At 47.2% G+C, this 19,761-nt stretch overlaps 5 protein-coding genes across 6 annotated transcripts; 4 read left to right on the forward strand and 1 right to left on the reverse strand.

Annotated features, from left to right (window-relative positions):
• Positions 1-1,308: 1,308 nt before the first annotated feature.
• On the forward strand, positions 1,309-7,016 carry BDCG_04544 (F-box domain-containing protein). The gene is made up of 3 exons (XM_045420202.1): positions 1,309-2,793; positions 2,877-3,923; positions 4,033-7,016. The coding sequence occupies exons 2-3, from the start codon at positions 3,586-3,588 to the stop codon at positions 5,447-5,449; spliced, it is 1,755 nt and encodes a 584-aa protein (XP_045276355.1). The 5' UTR covers positions 1,309-2,793; positions 2,877-3,585; the 3' UTR covers positions 5,450-7,016.
• A 492-nt stretch (positions 7,017-7,508) lies between these two features.
• Positions 7,509-7,946, forward strand: BDCG_04545 (uncharacterized protein; the record flags this gene model as incomplete). The annotated part of the gene is made up of 2 exons (XM_045420203.1): positions 7,509-7,588; positions 7,685-7,946. The coding sequence occupies 2 exons, from the start codon at positions 7,509-7,511 to the stop codon at positions 7,944-7,946; spliced, it is 342 nt and encodes a 113-aa protein (XP_045276356.1).
• A 1,085-nt stretch (positions 7,947-9,031) lies between these two features.
• BDCG_04546 (RNA binding protein) lies at positions 9,032-11,263 on the forward strand (the record flags this gene model as incomplete). The annotated part of the gene is made up of 4 exons (XM_045420204.1): positions 9,032-9,187; positions 9,382-9,439; positions 9,527-10,233; positions 10,325-11,263. The coding sequence occupies 4 exons, from the start codon at positions 9,032-9,034 to the stop codon at positions 11,261-11,263; spliced, it is 1,860 nt and encodes a 619-aa protein (XP_045276357.1).
• Positions 11,264-12,919: 1,656 nt separating this feature from the next.
• On the reverse strand, positions 12,920-18,042 carry BDCG_04547. 2 transcript variants are annotated; one of them, XM_045420206.1, is made up of 4 exons: positions 17,733-17,830; positions 17,126-17,656; positions 15,416-17,067; positions 13,528-15,352 (listed from the first exon to the last, which is right to left on the reverse strand). In XM_045420206.1, the coding sequence occupies exons 2-4, from the start codon at positions 17,574-17,576 to the stop codon at positions 13,841-13,843; spliced, it is 3,615 nt and encodes a 1,204-aa protein (XP_045280917.1). In that variant the 5' UTR covers positions 17,577-17,656; positions 17,733-17,830; the 3' UTR covers positions 13,528-13,840. The 2 variants fall into 2 exon arrangements, with proteins under 2 accessions (XP_045276358.1, XP_045280917.1); XM_045420205.1 differs by having other exon boundaries at positions 12,920-15,352; positions 17,126-18,042.
• BDCG_04548 (cysteine synthase) lies at positions 17,762-19,708 on the forward strand. The gene is made up of 2 exons (XM_045420207.1): positions 17,762-18,381; positions 18,464-19,708. The coding sequence occupies exons 1-2, from the start codon at positions 18,246-18,248 to the stop codon at positions 19,459-19,461; spliced, it is 1,134 nt and encodes a 377-aa protein (XP_045276359.1). The 5' UTR covers positions 17,762-18,245; the 3' UTR covers positions 19,462-19,708.
• Positions 19,709-19,761: the final 53 nt, after the last annotated feature.

Here is a 19,761-nt window from a genome sequence, read left to right on the forward strand (position 1 = left end):
ATGCTTGTCTTCAATTCTTCACCTTTTGTCAATCTCATCCCCTCTGCCTGTATAATACTCCAACCTTCAACCTCAACATATAAAATTTCCTCAAGATAGATGGTTCTGAGCATGAGTAGACAGGGAGAAGAGGGAGGCCTACTGTGTATGATATTTTGCATAAAGAGGCTGAAAGAGCTGATTGAAGTGAAGTAGAAGATGTGTGTGAAGAGTTACAGGCAGCTGAGTGTAGAATGACTAGATATTGACAAATATGAGATAATGGTGATTGATTGTGTCATTATCTGAAAGCCTTGAATCTACTTTGAGAGAGAGAGAGAGTGTGTGTGTGTGTGAGAGAGAACTAGCTTGAAAATTCAAATGTTTTGTTTGCATGAATTCTATATCTCAAATATTCAGACAGAGTAACTATGCTATAGAAAACTACTTTGAAAAATAAATTGAGCAACACAATTTAAATCCACAAATGAGATTGATAGAGCAGTTTGTATCGACCATGTTTATCTCCAGTTAAATGATAGAATCTAGATGAATAGTGTGACTGTGATGTTGACTTTTATACTCTGTTTCCATTCATGAATAATTCAATCAATCAGACTTTGATAGCTTCAAAAATCAAAACTTTGCAAGCTCAGATAACACTCAATGTGAGAGAGGTTGAAGAATTCTGCACCTGTTTTGTTTTGCTATTGAGCTTGATATTGGATTTGTCTTGCCTTCCTTGCAAGCATTCTCAGTTTCATAAAAGCACTGCAAGTGCTTCCATCCAGCGTATATGAAATGTATTAAAGTATGCACAATGTGGGACTCAGACTACTGAAGGTATATAAATTTGCAAGCTGCAAGGTTTGATCCTCTAAGAAGAGAGTAAAATAGAGGAGGAAAAAAAGAGTGATTTCACGCAGGCAAGCTCATGCCCTCGAATTTATATAAATTAGCTGCCTGCCGCCTGTATAAGGGAGTTAATTATCCAAAATAACTAATTGTGCTTGAGCTGGCGCCGGGGATATGGTCATCACCTCAACGGAGGGAGTAAGTGATTAATGCTGATTTATTTAGGGAGTATATACTCTGTATATCCGGACCGAAAGCCGCCCATACAATCAACTACTTCATCAGACATCAATGGTTGATATCATCGGGCAGGCTTTGTTCGGAAGAACTTTTTTTTTTCCTTTTTCCGTTATTTGGAGGGAAAAAGCCGGTAGAGAATGAGACAATTTTCGATGCAATGGGGCGACCGGGGATGATGGCTGAGGGTCGCTAATAAGGGTCCACCGATGAAAGAATACTGCGTGCGCCCAAGGACTGGGTTGTTCGTTCACTTGCAATTAATAAATAAGAAGAGTGGGGAGAGGCATTTTTTGACTGTGGTGCTCGGTGAAGCCTGCAGGAGATAAAGGCAGAGAATGGCCCCGCAGATTTGAGGCAATAATAATGTTCAAGAGAGAGCTTTGGGATACGGATAGATGTTGTGAATGTGTTGAATGTTGATGAGCCTGACTTTTTCATTTCTTTTCTTCCTTCCTTCATTCCTTTCTTTCTTTCTTTCTTTCTTCATTTTTGCCTTTTCTTGTTCCTTTGTCCTGATCTGCTCTATTTTCATGTGCAAGTTGCATGTATCCGGGCTGCTGGAGGGTATGAATACCTTCAAGCTCTGACAATAATGAACAGAGTAACTCCGTAGTCGATTTGCAAAACAATAACTTTAAGGGCAAAATGCGGAGTTCTTTTGTTGAGAGCCTGGGACAGATTTCGTCATTATTTGTGCTCTTTATTACTCCCAATCATTATTATAAGTTATTCGGGTTAACCTCCAAGGAACCCGTTAGGTTATAGAAGTTAGTCGGGCAAAGCTTCGAACCTTCGAACCTTGGAACCCTTTGCGGGATCTGTGACTCTGCGGCCATGGATTCGCGGGAATTTTCTTCGGCAGGATCTGAAACACAGAGATTTATATACACACCCCCTCCTTTTGATAGGAGCACCACCTACTAAATTATAATAATAGGCATGGCTTGGTAATTAAATTCCCACTAATTAATACATATAAGATGGTGCAACCACTGTATGTAGTGGTTAAAATATCAATGTTGTGCGGCCTCAGTCCCATCCCTCTCTATCCCCTCATATAATCCTCATCCACTCAAGAATCTCACTCATTCTCATTCTTCCACAGGCTCTCTACTGTAAACTCTGCAGCTGTGTCATATACAGACTGCAAGCTGCTCTGACTGTCACAGTCATAGTCATATCAGACAGGCAGACAGACAAGTGATAATTTGAACTTCTGTGTGCATATAAGATTTCTGGCTTTTTTTTTACATACTACTTAATGGAAAATCAATTAAGTTACTAATCCAAACTCAATCAAATTTAGTAGGGGTGCGCCTATCAAAAAGGAGGGGTGTGTATATAAATCCCTTGAAACAAGCTAGGAGGGCATTTTCTAGGCGCCTTATTAGAGCCCTGGAAGCCCACAACAGAACATCCAGAAGCATGGGAGGGAGGGGGAGAAGAGGCCCAAGACCCGTAAGAGGGATGCACACGGCGTATGGTCGAATGAGCGGGCTGGAACAAGAGAAGAGAGGAGAAAGTGCTTCTAGTCTGGTTGTTAGGCGTGTCAGTAGCGTGTTCGCAGTGCTGGGGTTTGGATGCAGCGTGTGGGTTTATTATTTCTTCCAGGGCCCCAGGGCGTATACTGTACAGTACATAGTGGATATAGCCATATCGGACATGATATCTTGCTCGAGTTAAGCATGGGATATAGCCGAGGACAACTTGGCACGCAAGGTGAAGAGGGGCGACTAATGCAGCCAGCAAATATCGAATTCATGGGGGGATATTAATAGTAACTAATCTGTACTATTTCACAGCTTTAACAGGGAGTCATTAGTTATACATGCCAAAGAAGAATTTCGTGCCATTTTGTAGTTGTGTGATATTGTTATTTATTATTATTATTATTATTATTTGCGTACAATGTGCTGGTGAAAGACGAATCAATCAATCAATCAATCAACCAACCATTGATAGATAGATAGTTAGATGGATCACCAACAGCAGCAAACATCCTCCACCTTTCATCTTCCAACTGCTGCACTCACTCACTCATCCTCCAACCTCCTCCACCTCAACCTACCTCAACCTACCTCTGCAAAAATCCTCAGCTTCACCCTCCAGCCAACACCCTCCTCCCAACTCCACCAACCAGTGTCGAGCATCAGTCCGCCTCTTTCTCCTAGGCTTTGCTCAGCGTCACATCCCCCGACGATCTACCAACTCGCTCCAACGCCCGCTATAGCCCATATCCTCTCTCTCCTCCCCTCCCCCCGAGCCCGCCTCTGTTTCACATTCACATCCCGCCCGATGTAGACTATTTAGTAATAATATCGGCACCGGTACTAGCATTGGCTCCCCCCTACGCTACGTACGCCATCGATTATCACCGGCTTCTCCCTCGCTTCCTTCCCCCCTCTCTCCTCTTTGATCTCGCATTCAACACCCACACTTCCAATCTAGCACAAAGGAAGGGAATAACTTTGAAAGAATAAATAAAAAATAAAAATAAAAAAATAAAAAAACATGAAGCTGTTCAAGCACTTCCGTTCCAAGGGGAAGAGGAAAAGTGTGGACCACTACGGCTATGAGCAGCACGAGAAGTACAGCAATGGTCACTACAACCACCAAAGCCCTCAGCACTCCGGCTCCAGCTACGGCCCAGCCATAGACTACACGCGAAACCTCCCGCCCGAGATTCTCTCTAGGATCTTTTCCTACGTCTGCCTCCATGTCCTGGACGATACTTACAACTCCTCTGAGGAGTCCATGACAGACGATGTCTGCATGCTCTGTGACATGCGGGACCTTGCCCACTGCGCAGTGGTCTGCAGGAAATGGTATCCTCCCGCTCATCGTCTCCTGTATGTCCTCTCCATAGATATATATCTATACTCCCTATCCTATCCTTTTCTTTTCTTTAAGGAAGGGTATGCAGTACCCGTACTAACCATTCCTGTCCTGGTGCTATAGATACCAAAATGTCCGTATCGATGCCGTGCATTATTGCGAGCTCGAGTATGAATTGTCTGCCAAACGGAAGAAGAACTCGTTCCTCGACCACAACTCGGAGCCACTGGATGCGCCCATGACGCGGTTGACGCTATTCAGCAGGTCAGTGCGCGAATCTCAGCGCATAGGAAAACTCGTGCTCTCGTTACGGATGCCCTATATGACTCGAGAGGCCGGTAAGCTATTGCTGGCGCAGACTGTACTTATGCTACCGAACCTACGATATGTGGACTTGCCTGCGGGTTTTTACTGCGATGATGAGTCAACGCTCATCCTCAAGCAAACCTTGATCGCCCGGTGTCCAGATATTCGACGGATGAAGTATACCAGGGGTTCAGAGAAAAGTTTCGCTGCCATTCAGCCACCGGATGAGATGGACAATGGGGATCCGTTTCTGCAAAGCCGCCAACCGCGTCAGCCGCCCCGGCCACAGATCAAAGTCTGGCCAAACCTCGAGGTATTGGAGCTTTCTGGCCTGAGCGTTTCCATTGACATACTCCGGACCGTCCTGGTTCAATTCCCACGCTTAACGGACCTGAAGCTGGAGGAATTAAACGAGATCGAACCGGTCTTATTCAAGAATTCGCCTTCCCTAAGACCCTTCCTACCCATTGAGCGCCTCACCCTCAACAATACCCCTGGAATCACCGACCGCGCATTCATGAACTACTTCAGCACCAACCACAACAAACAGGCCCTGAAGCACCTCACCCTGTCCAACACCGGCATCACGCCAGGCTGCCTCCACCACATCCTCAACAACTCCCCCCAAATCCACAGCCTCTCCGTCACCCAGTACATCTCCGAAGGTTTCATCCAGGATAACGTCCCCCCGCTCGCCTCCCGTTCCCTCCGCCTCCTCCATTATGAAATCACAGCCAGGACCGAAAACCACGCCGCCTACTACTACAAATACCTCATGTCCTCCCTCCTTTCCGGCTCCCTCCCAGGCCTCCTAGACCTCTACGTCCGCGACGCCAAGTTCCCAGAAATGCTCATGTACGCCTCCCTACCGCAGCTTGGGGCCCCTAACGGCGGCGGCCCACCCAAGGGCCTCAACCAGGCCATGTCCGTCTACAGCAAGGGCGCCAACGAGGTAGAGTGGAACTTCACCGCGTACGAACCGCTGGATATTCCGGGCGCGGGCGGCGCTGGCGGCCGACGACGACGTGGCAGCTCATCACGCCCCGTGAGTTTCCATGGTGCACAGCTGAGTCCGGCCTGGGGTGACGAGGCGCGCAGGAGTGTGCTGGTTGGGAATGGGGTTGGTGGGTTCCTGGCGCTTCCTGGGGAAGAGGAGAGGCCGAAGAGTAGTGGCGGGGCGTGGATGCATCGTCATCACCGGCGGGAGGGGAGTAAAGGGGATCTCTGGCGGTGATTGCCCCGCGAAGCGCAAGGTGGGGGCTGGATTGTTAGCGTTTTTCCCAATCTGTTTCGGATTTTCTCCTTTTTTTCTCCAACTCACTTTTTTATTTTTATTTTTTTTACTTTACTCTTTCTTTTATAAACCCATTCCTTGCCTTATTATTTTTCCTTTTTCTTGGATTATGATACTCTGTACGTTGAGCTGGATCGAGTTTCGGTTGGCTTTAACTTGGCCTGGTTGAAAACATGGAATAATGTGCATGAGTGCATGAGGTGGGAAGGAGATAACACTGAGGAGAGAGGGGTTTGTTTTCTCTTTGTTTTTCTGGTTTTATATTCCCCCCACGTTTTTCCTTTATTTATCTGTTCTTTTATATCTAGGGACCTGGTTGTCCCTTGTTTTTTATTTTTTATTTTTTATTTTTTTATATATTTCTTCTAAAGCTTCCTTTCATCATTCAATCAGATCGCGCCTTTTGGAGTTTGGATTTTTGCGATAACGTGACCCCCCCCCCCCCCACCCTCCTTTCTTTGTCTTCTTGGGAGGCTATATTTCCTCTCAACTGATTTATCTTTTACTCTTTTTACTTATTTACCTATTCATTTTACCCATTCATTTCTTCTTCTTTTTCTCTCCATTTTTCTCTACACATTCTACCGTTCTACAGATTCCCCTTTTCGCACGTTTATTTCCTCGTTTCGTTTCATATTTGGGTTTCTTGGTATCGCTCAGAATGTGTCCAAAAATGATTATGGATGGAAAAGAGAAGTGAAGGTATGTAGATGAGATAGAGAGAGAATATATATATCTTCTCTGAAATATGAACAATACGAATTGATATATATATATTTGTTTACTTTCATCCTGTACATCTTGATCATTTTATATCTTATGTGCGCCCTTAGAGTTATTTTTATTGTTTTTCAATGTGGATGATACAGCTTAGCACCGCGTTTACAACTTGACTTTTATTTATTAATAGTAGCGGAGCAGAGAAAGATAGGTTGTGAAGGCTCCAGGTTCGCCAGGCCACACGTCTTGACCTCCCCCGCCGCCCCCCGCCTGCTCCTCCCGTAAACTGAAACTGACCAGGACCCTTTTACACGAGAGACGGGAAATGATGTTTTCGACGCCGAGTCCATCATTAATAAATGTTTGTTATAGTTAGAGATGTAACTATATATAGGGAATATCTAGGTATGTATCCTTTGTGCCTCCCTCCCGGTCTTAACTCCCGGTTTGGTATCGACGGGGATGGAGGCTGGACTCCTGTACATGTATATATATAGCGTGAAGATGATGACGATGGTGATGATGAAACTTGCGCGGAGGATGGTATATAAATATTTTATATATATCTCGAGATTACAATCCATAGACCCTTGACTCCGCATCTACTCCTTTTTTCCCTTCTGGTTGGTATTTGTACATGTACATGTATATTCATGTCAGAGCTGGTGGGAAATCTTGAGGAAAGCCGGAGCGAAAACGGAGGAGGGGGGGGCGGCCATGTTGAGTGCGGGGAATAAACCATCCTATGAAACCGGACTTTTTAGTTATTTATATATTTATTTATTTCCTTTTTTTATTTCCTTTTTATCGTTTTCGAGAATGATCCTTGATCCAGGTTTGGTTTTTTTTTCTTTTTAGTGGCCAGGGTGGTTAGGCAAGTTGGATAAGGAAAAACTTCCTGGGGTCACGGCTTTTTTCCATGCACGTGTATATATAGTTCAGGGGCTGGCGCTGCACTTCATTGTTGAGAGAAAGGGGTTTTTTTTTTTTTCTTCTTTTTTTCTTTCGCTTTCATTCTCTAATATCAAAGGAATTTACTCAAAATTCATGACCTGCTAGCAGGCTTTGATACCATATCTATCCTCTTCCATCCAGCAGCACAAGTCAATCGATATACCCTGGAAATGATGGAAGCGCCCGGAAATTGGTGCATGGCAGCAAGCGAAGGGTGGCAGGGGTGTGGACGGTTAGAAGGACCTGTTCATCCTGGTCAGAGACTAGGGGAATCAGGAATCAGGGCCGTTCATGGATGCAGAAGAGAACGGGTATGAGCGGAAGCATGTGGCTGGGTGTAGCCCCGATATGTGATTTTTTCGAGTTTAGGATGTTGAGGGAATCTTCACGCATTGAGCTGTTAAAGTAAGTTTGTGATGATAGATGTGTGGCAGTTTATATCCATTTTGTTTCTTCCAGTTTCCCCCGTTTTCCTATTTCCTCTTTTGCTTTCCTTTTTAGCTGTATGCGTTTACTAACGGAAGAATCGATTCACACATGGATGACAGACAACACATGGCGTGGTCTGGACATCGAGCCGGGTATCCTTCATTCCCTCCCTCCCCCCTCCAAAAATATGGCAGCAGCCGACGGTCGAACTCAGGCCTCCTTGGCGGGTGTGATCGAGGGCAACCAACAACCCCCCACCATCGAACTGCTTGCAACGTCTCATCAGTCAGCACTGCTAGCATCTGCTAGGCAACTTCTCGAGCAAAAAGCCTGAACGCAGCCTTTTTTCCCTTCTCTTTGCTCCCTTGGTTTTTCTTCGTTTGCTTTAATTTTTCGCAACGTTCTCTCATCAATGCACGGCGCGAATCATAAGGAGGGATCCCACGCGAGTGACTGCCGCATAGCTAACTAAGACGCGCTTTTATGTACTGTACATGTACACATAGTACTCCGTATAGTATGTGCTGTGCCTCGTTAAGTTAAGCGTAAGAGCACCACCCGGTTCCTGCGGCAGATAGCCTTTTTCCTTGTGAATTGTTAATAATAGGCCGTGAAGCTTGGGGATAAGTAGCATAGTAGTAGTAGGACCGTGGATAGCTAACGTGGATTATGTGGGAGCTTCCAACTTAAAACAAAACCTGCTCCGGAATAGGAGAGAAATATATTATATTATCTGATTGCAGCTCTCATGGAGTAGAATACTGTAAATAGTAAATACATTGGTTGATGTGAAGTAAATATTCTTCTTTGGAAATAGAAAAGTAGCACTGAAAAACAAAAAAATAAAAAATAAAAAATAAATCCAAAAAAATAAAACGTGGCCCAAAACAGCAAAAGACTTGGCTCCAAGCACAACGCCTTAACTTTCCACCTCACTCAAACATCTCCACCACCGCCGTCTATTCTCTGCTCATCGTCGTCTCTCCCTTCTCCCTTTTCCCCTTTTCACTCTTTTCTCTCCTCCCTCCCCGCCTGTGTCTCTGTGTCGAGTGCGTGTATGTGTGTGGTGGACTGACATTCATCCCTCTCCTGGCTCCCTCCCTGCCAAGAGCAATTTACTCGCCTTGTCTCCTCTCCTGTCCTCCGTCGGTTCTCTCTCCCAGCCAGAAATCTCCCCCAATCCTTCCACCCCCCCCCCCCCCCCGGCTCTTTTATAGAGTGTATGCGCACTTATAAGATAGATATTTTATCTACTTCCTATTTAACATTAAATATATATGTGCTTTTTCTCATTTTTTTTTTTCTGTTTTCCCCGGGGGTTTTTTTCCCCCCCAACCCGTTTTTTTTTTTTGTAGTTCCCCCCCCCCCCCCCCCCCCCTTGCTCCCTCCCCAGTCAATCCGTCAAGTCGACTATCAGAGATGGCTGCTATTCACGCGCCCTCCCCGAAACTGGACCGCTATGTCGTTATCCACGTTGCTACCACCTGCGATGAACATGGCGTGTATGTCACCAAGGACTCGGCAGAGGTCATCGAATTGGGCTGGATATTGCTGGACTCTGAAAACTGCAAGGAGGTGAGTCCTGTTCCATTCTGGAGTACAGGGAGAAGAAAATAAAAGCAAGAATCTGTGCTGGGTGTTTTCATTCGTTTTTAAGTTTTTTGTGTACTATATATTGGCTGCTGGCAACCCTCTTTTTCTTGCAGGTGAAGGTTGTGGTTTGATCTTAAGATATAGTTGTCAGTTAACTTTCCCCCCCTTTAAATTAGTTGCATCGCGAGAGCGTCCTAGTTAAACCAGTTAATACCCCAATTACCCCCCTCTGCAGTAAGTGTGGCCCGTTATCTCGACCCGGATATTGGGAGATCCCTCTCCCTGTATTGCTGTGGACAACTGGCTGACGGCCGCGCTCAGCGAGCTTGACTACCCTCACCTGGGAACATGTCCGCTCAGCAGGAACATTCCGGGACGCCATCAACCAGTTTGATGCCTTCGCCCAGGAGCATCTCCTCTCCAAGAACCTCGAGTTCTCTTTCGTAACATTGGATTCTTGGGACATGCGTGTCCAACTCCCTCGCGAAGCCCGAGACAAGGCGGTTGTCCTACCCCCATACCTCCAGCACTCGCGTACCTTCGACCTGCGGACGGAATACCAGCGATGGCAGCAACACCACCCCGAGTCTCTCCCATTCGGTCCCAGTGACCTAGCAAACATATGTGCTGCTCTCGAGGTCGAGCCCATGCAGTCATCCGCTCCCATCAAACACAATCTCCCCTTCCATCTGCAGGCTCTGGCCCCTGCATCTCCAAGGCGTGCTATGGAGGAAGCAATTACTCTGGCCCGAGTCCTCCATGGATTGATCAGAAAATCACAACCTGCCCACGAACACCCGGAGATTCTCACCCGCCCAATGGACGCTCGAGCTGACGTCCGCGCTTTCTTGGCCGAACGCAGTAAAGTTCTTCACATGAGCGGTCTACCGCACGACACCACCCAGTCCGAGCTAGAGAGTTGGTATACCCAGTTCGGAGGTCGTCCAATTGCCTTTTGGACTCTGAGAACCCCTGACCAGCACAAACCTACTGGCACTGGATTTGCTGTTTTCTCGTCTCACGAAGAAGTATGTATCTACATCTATTTTCCATGTCTTTTATATATATATATATATATATACTTTATACAACTTTTAACTAAATTATGCTTGTACTTAGGCTGCGGAAAGTCTCTGCATGAATGGGCGTGCTCTGAACGACAAGGCCATCGAAGTATCTCCTTCCTCTAGCCGTGTTCTGGACCACGCTGCCGAAATCCTTACTCCGTTCCCTCCTAGTAAGAATCGTCCTCGCCCGGGCGATTGGACTTGCCCATCCTGCGGATTTTCCAACTTCCAGCGCCGTACGGCATGCTTCCGCTGCTCTTTCCCGGCTGTCGGAACTGCCCCAGACCCAATGGGTTATGGAGGCTATGGCTATGGTCCTCCATCGATGATGCCCCCGCCACACCATATGGGACACCATGGAGGTCATGGACACTCACGAGGCATGGGCGGAAATGGTGGTGTAGTTCCGTTCCGAGCTGGTGACTGGAAGTGCGGTGCTGAGGGCTGTGGCTACCATAATTTTGCCAAGAATATCAACTGCCTTCGCTGCGGTGGTCCTCGCTCTGGTGCTGCGGTAGTTGCGGACTCTGCTTTCCCTTCGCCAATGGATCCTCCATCTGGGTTTGGAATGGGTCCGGCATCTATTGCCAGCACCCCAGGCCCAGGCCCATTCGCTTCTAGTGCAGGTGGCTTCGGTGCCTTTGGACAACAGTTTGGAGGTCCTCCCAGCACCTACGCACTTCCCTCTGGCCTGGGAGCCGCCTCCGGCCCCTACCCACCAATGGGCCAAATGAGTCAAATGAATCAAATGAATGCTCCCTACGGATCAGCCAATGCATCCCATTCCGCGGCCTCGTTCGGTAATCCGGCCACCCAGGCTGCCTTCACTGGTGCAGACCATGTCCCTCAGCCCGTTGGCGCCTCCAACGGCAACTTTTATGGCAACGATGCCTCCGCTGATCCCTTCGCTTTCTTGGCCTCCGGACTGGGCTCTTTGACTGTGGAAGAGTCCCGCAGGAATGGTGCGGCAAATAACAAATCTCCAGCATAAATTTTGCCATTGACTTTTGGCCTCCCAAGAGCATACCCCCGGGAAATACCATATCGAGACTTTTTGTTAATTTTGGCTTTTGTAAACGTTCGCATCGCCCTTTTTTGGTTTTATTTTCGCAAGTTACATCCATAGGTGCATGGCTACTGCTCTATATCTAGAGATGTCTGTCCTGCGATATTTGGTGCATTGGGCGGAAACAGAAGTTCTTTTTCGGAAGGCAGCAAGTTGCTACATTTGCATGGAGCATACAATAACCAATCCTGGGCCACAAAATTATATCCGCTTCTGTATACCCGGGAATTTTCGTTGAGCAATTTTCGATCGGGGACTTTGTTCTTTCTTCATTTTCTTGTTTGTTTTTACTATACTTTGCTACACTGTGTTATCTTATTATTTCCGCTTTTGTGTGGTTGATCGCGTCGTACTATTCCTGTGTCCTCTTCTCACCTTTTCTGTTTTTTTATATTGTTTTCTTTATATTCATTCACCAGTTTTCCTTTGTTTCTTTTCCTTTCACCTTTTCGATCGTGGAACGGCGGACAATGGTAAAATTTGAGGGTCGCACGGGTCAGCATTGATGGGCGAAACGAAGACATTTCAGCATGGCATGACATGATCGGGACGTGCATAGATGCTGTTTTCATAAAGCCATCACCTTGGTTTCCACGTCGTTCATTGTCGTCAGCATAGCGAGTCGGGGGGAAACAAAAAATTGTTTGTTCTTCTTTTTGGATTGGTTTGGGTCATTGGACAGGATCGTATAGTATGAGAATTTTCCTTCCCTCGAAATACACCGAATATTGTTAGGCGGCAGGAAAGGGGGTTTCCACTATCGGCAGGGAAAGAAGCCAGAGGTGTATATCTCGACACGACCTATCCTTTTAACAACAACTGGGGGGGATAACGGGGAGATACAGGTCAACAAAATCATCGGAGAAGATCTACCAAAAAATGGGATTTTTATATGGGAGAAAACAAATGAATTGGGATGGGTGGTTAAGGCACACAGTGGTATTACGGAAAAAGGGAATCGCTACCAAAAAGAGATGGAAAAGAACAAATGGACGGATGAACCAGGGGGAAAAATCATCAACAACTTGACTTTCAACAACCCCACCCACATCCATTTTTGTCTTTTAAATATTACCTCCCGGTTTTCTTTTTATGAGCTCTGTTCGGGGTATGCTTCCTCATTTGCTTTCTCTTTTCTTTTTCTTTCTACTTCTTTTATTTTTGGAGAAACCAGATCTATTGTTTGATTGTTATTATTATTATTATGATTCTTTTGGCCATTTTTTGTCTGGATTACTATAGGCAACCGGGGGTCGTTTATTATGTTGTTGGAGCGGGAAAAACGGAACGGAGCTTCTTCTTTTTTATATGTTCGTTTGGGGGCTTCTTATGCCTTGTTGGTTAGCCGGTTGGTTGGTCGCTTGGTTAGTTGGTTTGTTGGCTGGTTGGGCATGGCAAAATGGCAAAATGGCAGGCAAATGGCATGGATTGGTTTTCTTTTTTAAGTTCCTTGCTTCTTTTTTATTTTATTTTTATTTTTATTTATTTCTCTCTTCTCTTCAAGTATGGAACAGAAAAATTGGTGGGCGGGAACCGTTTGGAGTGATGGTGCGTGGTTTGGTGGAATTTTCTTTTCTTTTTTCCTACAATTATTTTTTTCTATATTATCTTTTCTCCTTTTCTTGGTCATTAGCGACACGGTACTACACTCTAGAGCCCCCAATCCTTTCCCTCCCACCCTCCTGATCGATTGACTAACAGCTTTTATCGGACTATTTTGTTGCTGCAGCTTCCTCTACCTTTCTCCTTCCCTCCGCTGTCTCTCTCTCTCTCCCTCTCTATGTTGTGTGTTCGAGGTTGACTTGCTTCCTCTCCCCGCTTCGGCCCCATATTTCTCTATATATATCCTCTATCTCACTCCCATATCTCCTCTTCCCTACTAAATTGAGAAAATCGCCTAGCCCATGTTTATTATCCCCCTCTTGACTTCCCCCAGCCCCTATTCCCCTAAACTCACTATCATCAAATCCCATATATTAAATGCACAACCCATCCCTCCTCCGCTCTATATCTATTATCTATTCCCCAGAACTGAACTATTGCTCAATTAAACTCGTTCATAGCTAGGGCTATTCTTCTGTTTTATCCTTCCCTGCCACTCCTAACATATATACCCTTTGTGAAGTAGGAGTGCGAATGTGATGGACGCGCTTGAGCTTCACCACGTCGTCATCTGCGGAGAGATACCGGGGCGGTATGTAGATCGTAAAATATCAAGCTAAGGCCAGAAGCTAGAATGGATGTGTAAATTGAAATCAGGTATCCATTCATTATATATACCGCATTAAACCAGAGATTATCAAGACCAGACAGAACCAATACCAGCAGAAAAAAGCGACGGGTGTTGCCAATAAATAAAACCAAAGGACAAGATAAATAGAAGAGACCAAATAAAGATAAAGTAAACCCTCATGTCTTCCGGCCAGGAATCCGCTTTAAAAGTCCAAATAAAACAAAAACGGGGTCACAATCCTCTACTATCAACATAATATCCTCCCCTGCTCACCCCTCAGCATCAGTAAACACATCCGTCCCTGTATCAACAGTACTCTCGCGTTTCCTCCCGCCACCGCCAGAGATCCGAGAAATGATCGTATCATCACCCTCCCCAGCTTCCGTCCGACTCTCATCCATACCCGCATCCACACTCCCAGCCTCGCTCTGAACCACACTTAAAATGCTCTCACCATCATCTCCGCGCTCTCTCTTGATAGCCACGGACGCCCCAGAAGCCATAGAAGCCATAGAAGCCACAGAACGGGCCACCGAACCCTCCCTCGACATTCCCCTGGTTCCTCGACTCCTTCCACTCTCCCGCCTACCGCTACTACTATGACTTATAGCACTAGTCACAGAAACAGCCCGGCTTGTATGCGTCTTAGATGCCGCGGCCGCGGTGGCCGCAGCGACAAGCTTTAAGACCGCGTTCTTCGCTTTAACCAGTGCATTCCTGCCTGTCGCATCGCTCGCGACGCCAGAGGAGATCGCCTGGTCTAGTAGATCCTTCACAAGGAGCGGTAACCCCCCATCATCATCGGAAGCGAACTGAACTTGGCCGGTGAGATTGTTGGAGCGCATGCTAGAGCGGAGACTCTCATGATCATCTACACCATCTGGTACGCGTGATCCGGACCGTGAAGGCGCGGTTGGAGGTGTAGGTGGGGATGGAACGTGTAGTTTGCTCAGTAGGGAGAGTAGATGTTTTTTCTCCTCTTTGGTAGAAGCACTCGTCGAGCCCACTCCGAGGAGGCGTTGGAGGACATCCCGCATCAGGGCTAGATGGAGGCTGTCGCTGGGCCGGAATGCGGCGATGTTAGTGGCGGTAGAGAGCCCAGGAAGTTGCGCTTCACCACCTAATCCGACGATTCGTCGTTCATCTGTCCATTCCGCAAGCATGCCTACAACATTTGACATGAGAGATTTGACTTCCTTTTCACCGACACTTTCATCGATCTCTCCGTCGCTGTCTTCATCGGCTTCTAAGGCATAGAAATCATCGGCAGCAGTTAAGACTGAGTGAACTACCGGCACAGCAATTTTACGCATGTGTTGAGCGTTTGCAGCGCGGGAGTGGCAGTAGACGGGCAGGAAGTACGTCAGTGCTTGTCTGAGAGCTAGGTTATCCCGCGTCCGGGGATGGAAGAATGAGAGAACGAGAGCTTGTAGGAGGGCATCTATGGAGTTCTCGTTCAGCTCTTTGATCGATAAGGGCACATTAGGGCCGGACGGGGATAAGGTTCCAGTAAGCAATAGTTTCGCCAATGCAGTGACAGCCGCCGTTTGGACAATTGGCGGGGAACTGGTTTTCAATGACTTGGCGAACACTCTGAGCAATGGCTTTTGAAACGGGGGAGGAATGACAGAGTTGCTTTCATTTGGTGATTGAACTGGTAGAAGGATTGAAGTATGCGTTGTGAGGATATCGGCAAGAATGCGGATCGCTGTTTCTTGCAGAGCCTCGTGGCCTTTCGTGTAGCAGTGTATAAACAAGCTCATGTTCTCTTCAGCCAGCGTCTAGAAAGCGGTCAGCGGTGATTCACTATAAATATTATCGAGATTCCTATTTGATCATCTTACCTTATCCAATAGACAGCATAGGCCCAAGCACTGAAGTCCACGCTCTCTAATAGGGGCCTCGTGGCTCCTGACTGCTGGGACCACCAGATTGTTCAGCATGGTAACTAGGTGCATATTGTCTTGCAAGTTGCCTTCAACATTTTGAAGCATACATTGCGCGATATAAAGACACTTCATGTTCACCATAATCTCGCGAAGAAGCTTGGCTTTAGCCTCTTCCTTGTTAAACGGAACCTCTTCACTATCATCCTCATCTTCCTCATCTTCATCACCAGGGGTCTCGGATCGATTCCGCTTAGATTTCCTACTTTCCTCACTCTGTTCCGACTTCGCGGAGACAAAGCTATCCTCTGACACGATCGTGTCATGGACTTCTGCTACAGCTTCGAGCACGACACCACAAAACTCACTTTCACCAGCGGCGTCGGGACCACAAACCGCTCGCAGAGCCTCGACGACAAGTTTTGTTACCTCCTCTGGGAGATTAGGGACTGCTAATGTCTCTCTGAGAAGAGCAAACATCTTTCTTCTGCCAACTTCGTCACTATAGTCAAGAGTAAGGCAGATATGCAGGAGTTGCTCAACAACGAATTCGCACTCGACGGTTTCTTCTTCCGCGCGCTCATCCTCTGCTGGTCCATTCAGCCTGTCTAAAAGAGAAGCCGTATACTTATGGAGGTAGTAAGCCAGTGCAGTAACTTCGGGAATCTTTTCATCCACCAAATCGTGATATTTACCATCACCCTCTTCCTTGCAGAACTGGTTGAAGCTTCGTGCCATAAACACTGTTTCCGGTGTGAGAGATTCCCAGAATTGCTCATTGAAATCAACTGCTTCACGGTAGTCAGGGCGTCCTTCCCAAAAGATCCTCATGGCCTCATGAGCAATTCCACCCTCGATTCCAGAGTTCACAACATCTATCCGTTCTAGAAGCTCCATCAGCGCGGGCATGCTGGGTGGGGCAGTTTTGTCTGTGGGTTGTTGGCCATCTTCTTCAGCTTCGGGCCGCCCGGCGCAATCCTCGATCCAACGTTCGTAAAATAGCCTACCAGCCGCCTTCTTGACATTGTCATCGCGATCCCGTATTCCCCATCGTAGTAGTTTTTCTCTCATGGACAAGGAGAGATGTCTAAAGTCTCCCAATTGTGGAAGTAGACGCGAGTATAATGCTCTCCGTGTGGGTGCATCCAGGTCTCGGGCCCGTTCTAGAAGGTAAGGTAGGGTTGTTGGCGTTAATGGAAGGTTAAGAAGCAACGTGCGTCGCACTTCAGCGCTAGTATCATTTTGAAGGACATCCAGTAGTCTATCCAGGAGCGCTGCTGCCCCATCGTTCCTGCTCGATTCGTCGTCTTCGTCTTCATTTCCGGCGAGTCGCCCAAGGCCCATGACGGCCTGGACGCGCACGGAGGGTTCTTTATCTCTGATGCGCCTGACTAAACCTTGTCGGATAAGGTGATATAGCTCATCATCCACAGAATCTAGTGAATTGACGATGTGAGTCACGATCTGCGTTGTTCGATATCGGATAATCCTCTCCTTGGCCGCGAGGAGTGGAATCATGGTTGACACAATGCTGAATATCAGCCTGGAAGTAGGGGTCTCTGGTAGAGACTGAGTCTCATCTGGGTCTCCCTGAAGGAACACCTCAAAATCTACGTGATCCGTTAGGGTGTGGGAAGATGGAATAATTTTAGTCGTTGTCTAACATACCTCTCTCGGAAGCTAGTCTTAGGAAAGTCCCGAGGAATTTAATGACCCGATCTGCCGCCCCTTCTGTCTTTTTCACCCCGAGGATTCTCAGCATGCATCTGGAAACCTCAATATTAAACTCCTTCTCCGCCACCCCGTCGTCAGCAGTGAAGCCATCGTTTATGGACTCTTCATGCTGCTTGCTTCCCTTCCCTTTCGTCTTCTCCCGTCGCAATCCACAACAACCTTCTTGTATCTTCCTTAACCGTACAACGAGTTTCCTATGGCCGGTTGCTGAACGTTGCGCATCTGAGAAAATCTCGACTATGCTTTTCCGGAGATGTGGAGACGAGGTAGGCAGCGCGGGCTCTGGTGGGATGAATACAGACGGCGCACTTCTTTCAGCGGGCGGGGCTGAAGACTTGCGAGTAGACGTCGCCGAAGAGGCCCGGGCAGAAACTCGAGCGGGCATGGTGGGAATATTGGGGCGCAATCGAAACGTCCACGCCGGCTTCCTGTACCTACCCTCGGGGACGGGGAAGGAATGCGTGCCTGGTTATTACAGATCTCAGCTAATCCTGTAGGAGGAGCGGGGCTAGATGTATAAGCATCAAAAGAATAGTGATACTTGGTCTCAAATCAATGTAATCATCCTATATCGGGGTCGAATGCTGTCACGGAGTTGTTGGTAGTTCATCGGCGCTGATGTTGTTGTTTACATTGACGTCGAATTGCCGCTTTAGGCAATGGGGATAAACAAAGCTAATGCACGCTGATCGCGCTAAGATAAGGGCTCTGAAGTCCACGTGGAACATCTTGGCCCAGATTGATAATGGATGGCATGTCTCTATGTTTTGATCGCGTATAAAAGATGCATATTCTGTTCAAGACCATATAAAATTTGTCTACCTATTTCTATTTCCATTCCTCAGGGTCAGGGGCATCACATAATTGTGTATTCTCCGGCCTGCCTCGATGAATCTTCCGAGATGTACTGGTCTTCCGGTGCACGTGACTAATCTCTAGTTCCTTATCACGCAATCGATGCTATTGTACTCGGCGCTTGCAGGCTCTGTAATTGACTCTAACTCATTCTACAGATATCAAATTTACCCGTCCATTTACTTGCACATCAGGCATCATGTTCCGCACCAGTGTCAGACGCTTTGCCACCACGGCTTGCAGGTCAGCGGAGACCATTGCGCAGATTGAGTCCAAAAACGCTTATGGCATCCAAGTTTCAAAAGCCCAAGGAGTCGTGAAAGGCCTCACGGGAGGTAAGGTACCACCGATTAACCTGTGTTTTCATTTCCAACGTACGTCTAGCCCCTACATGAATTTACTGACTTCGCGTGATAGCAATTGGAAATACACCCCTCATCCGGCTGAACAGGCTCTCAGAGGAGACGGGCTGCGAAGTTCTCGGAAAAGGGGAATTCCAAAACCCGGGAGGCAGCGTCAAGGATCGCGCGGCGTTGTATGTTGTCAAGGATGCGGAGGAGCGAGGGCTTCTGAAACCTGGTGGCACGGTTGTTGAAGGCACAGCCGGGAATACCGGAATCGGCCTGGCCCACGTCTGCCGATCGAAAGGATACAAACTCGTCATTTACATGCCCAACACACAGTCCCAAGGCAAGATCGATCTCCTACGGCTCCTCGGTGCGGAGGTATACCCCGTCCCCGCAGTAGCCTTCGAAAACCCACAAAACTACAACCACCAAGCCAGAAGACATGCCGAGTCGCTAGACAACGCTGTCTGGACAAACCAGTTCGATAACACGGCCAACCGCCGCGCGCATATTGAGACTACAGGCCCAGAAATCTGGGCCCAAACTGGAGGTAAAGTCGACGCTTTCACCTGCGCGACTGGCACGGGCGGCACGCTAGCAGGCGTCACCAGATATTTGAAGACTGTCAGCGATGGGCGCGTAAAGAGCTTCCTCGCAGATCCACCAGGAAGTGTGCTTTACAAATATATATCAAGCGGCGGGAAACTTATTGAACGAACGGGCAGCAGTATAACGGAAGGAATTGGCCAGGGTCGTGTTACAGACAATCTACAGCCGGATATCGACCTGGTGGATGGAGCGTTAAATATCAGTGATGAAAAGAGCATTGAGATGGTGTACCGGTGTTTAGATGAGGAAGGTCTTTACCTTGGCGCCAGCTCGGCTCTCAATGTTGTTGCGGCGAAGGAGGTTGCTGAGAAGCTGGGCAAGGGCCATACCGTCGTTACTGTATTATGTGATGGTGCCTATAGATATGCCGACCGCCTATTCTCGGAGAAGTGGCTGCAGAGTAAGAACCTGCGCGGCGCGATACCTAAGCATCTAGAGAAGTATATTGTTTTGGAATGACTTTATGTGTTTATATGTATATATTATATATTAGCTTCTTGGATTTAGTCCTGCGGGTATGTGTAGAAGCGTTGTCTAATTTCTAAATATAAAGTCGCTGTTAGATCCTATTCAGTCTTCCTGCGAAATGATTCTTGGTAAATAGATCACTATAGACAGCATGATCTGTGGTATAAAAGTATTTTGTTGCTGTAATATCCCCCCAAAGGACAACCTGCTACCATTTTTACATTCAAGTACATATCCCCCCTTATATTTGGATGTCCCCTTTCTATTCGCATAGTTGCAGAGGACGTTAAT

This window comes from Blastomyces dermatitidis (genome assembly GCF_000003525.1).
Source record: "Blastomyces dermatitidis ER-3 genomic scaffold supercont1.4, whole genome shotgun sequence".
NCBI lineage: Eukaryota > Fungi > Ascomycota > Eurotiomycetes > Onygenales > Ajellomycetaceae > Blastomyces > Blastomyces dermatitidis.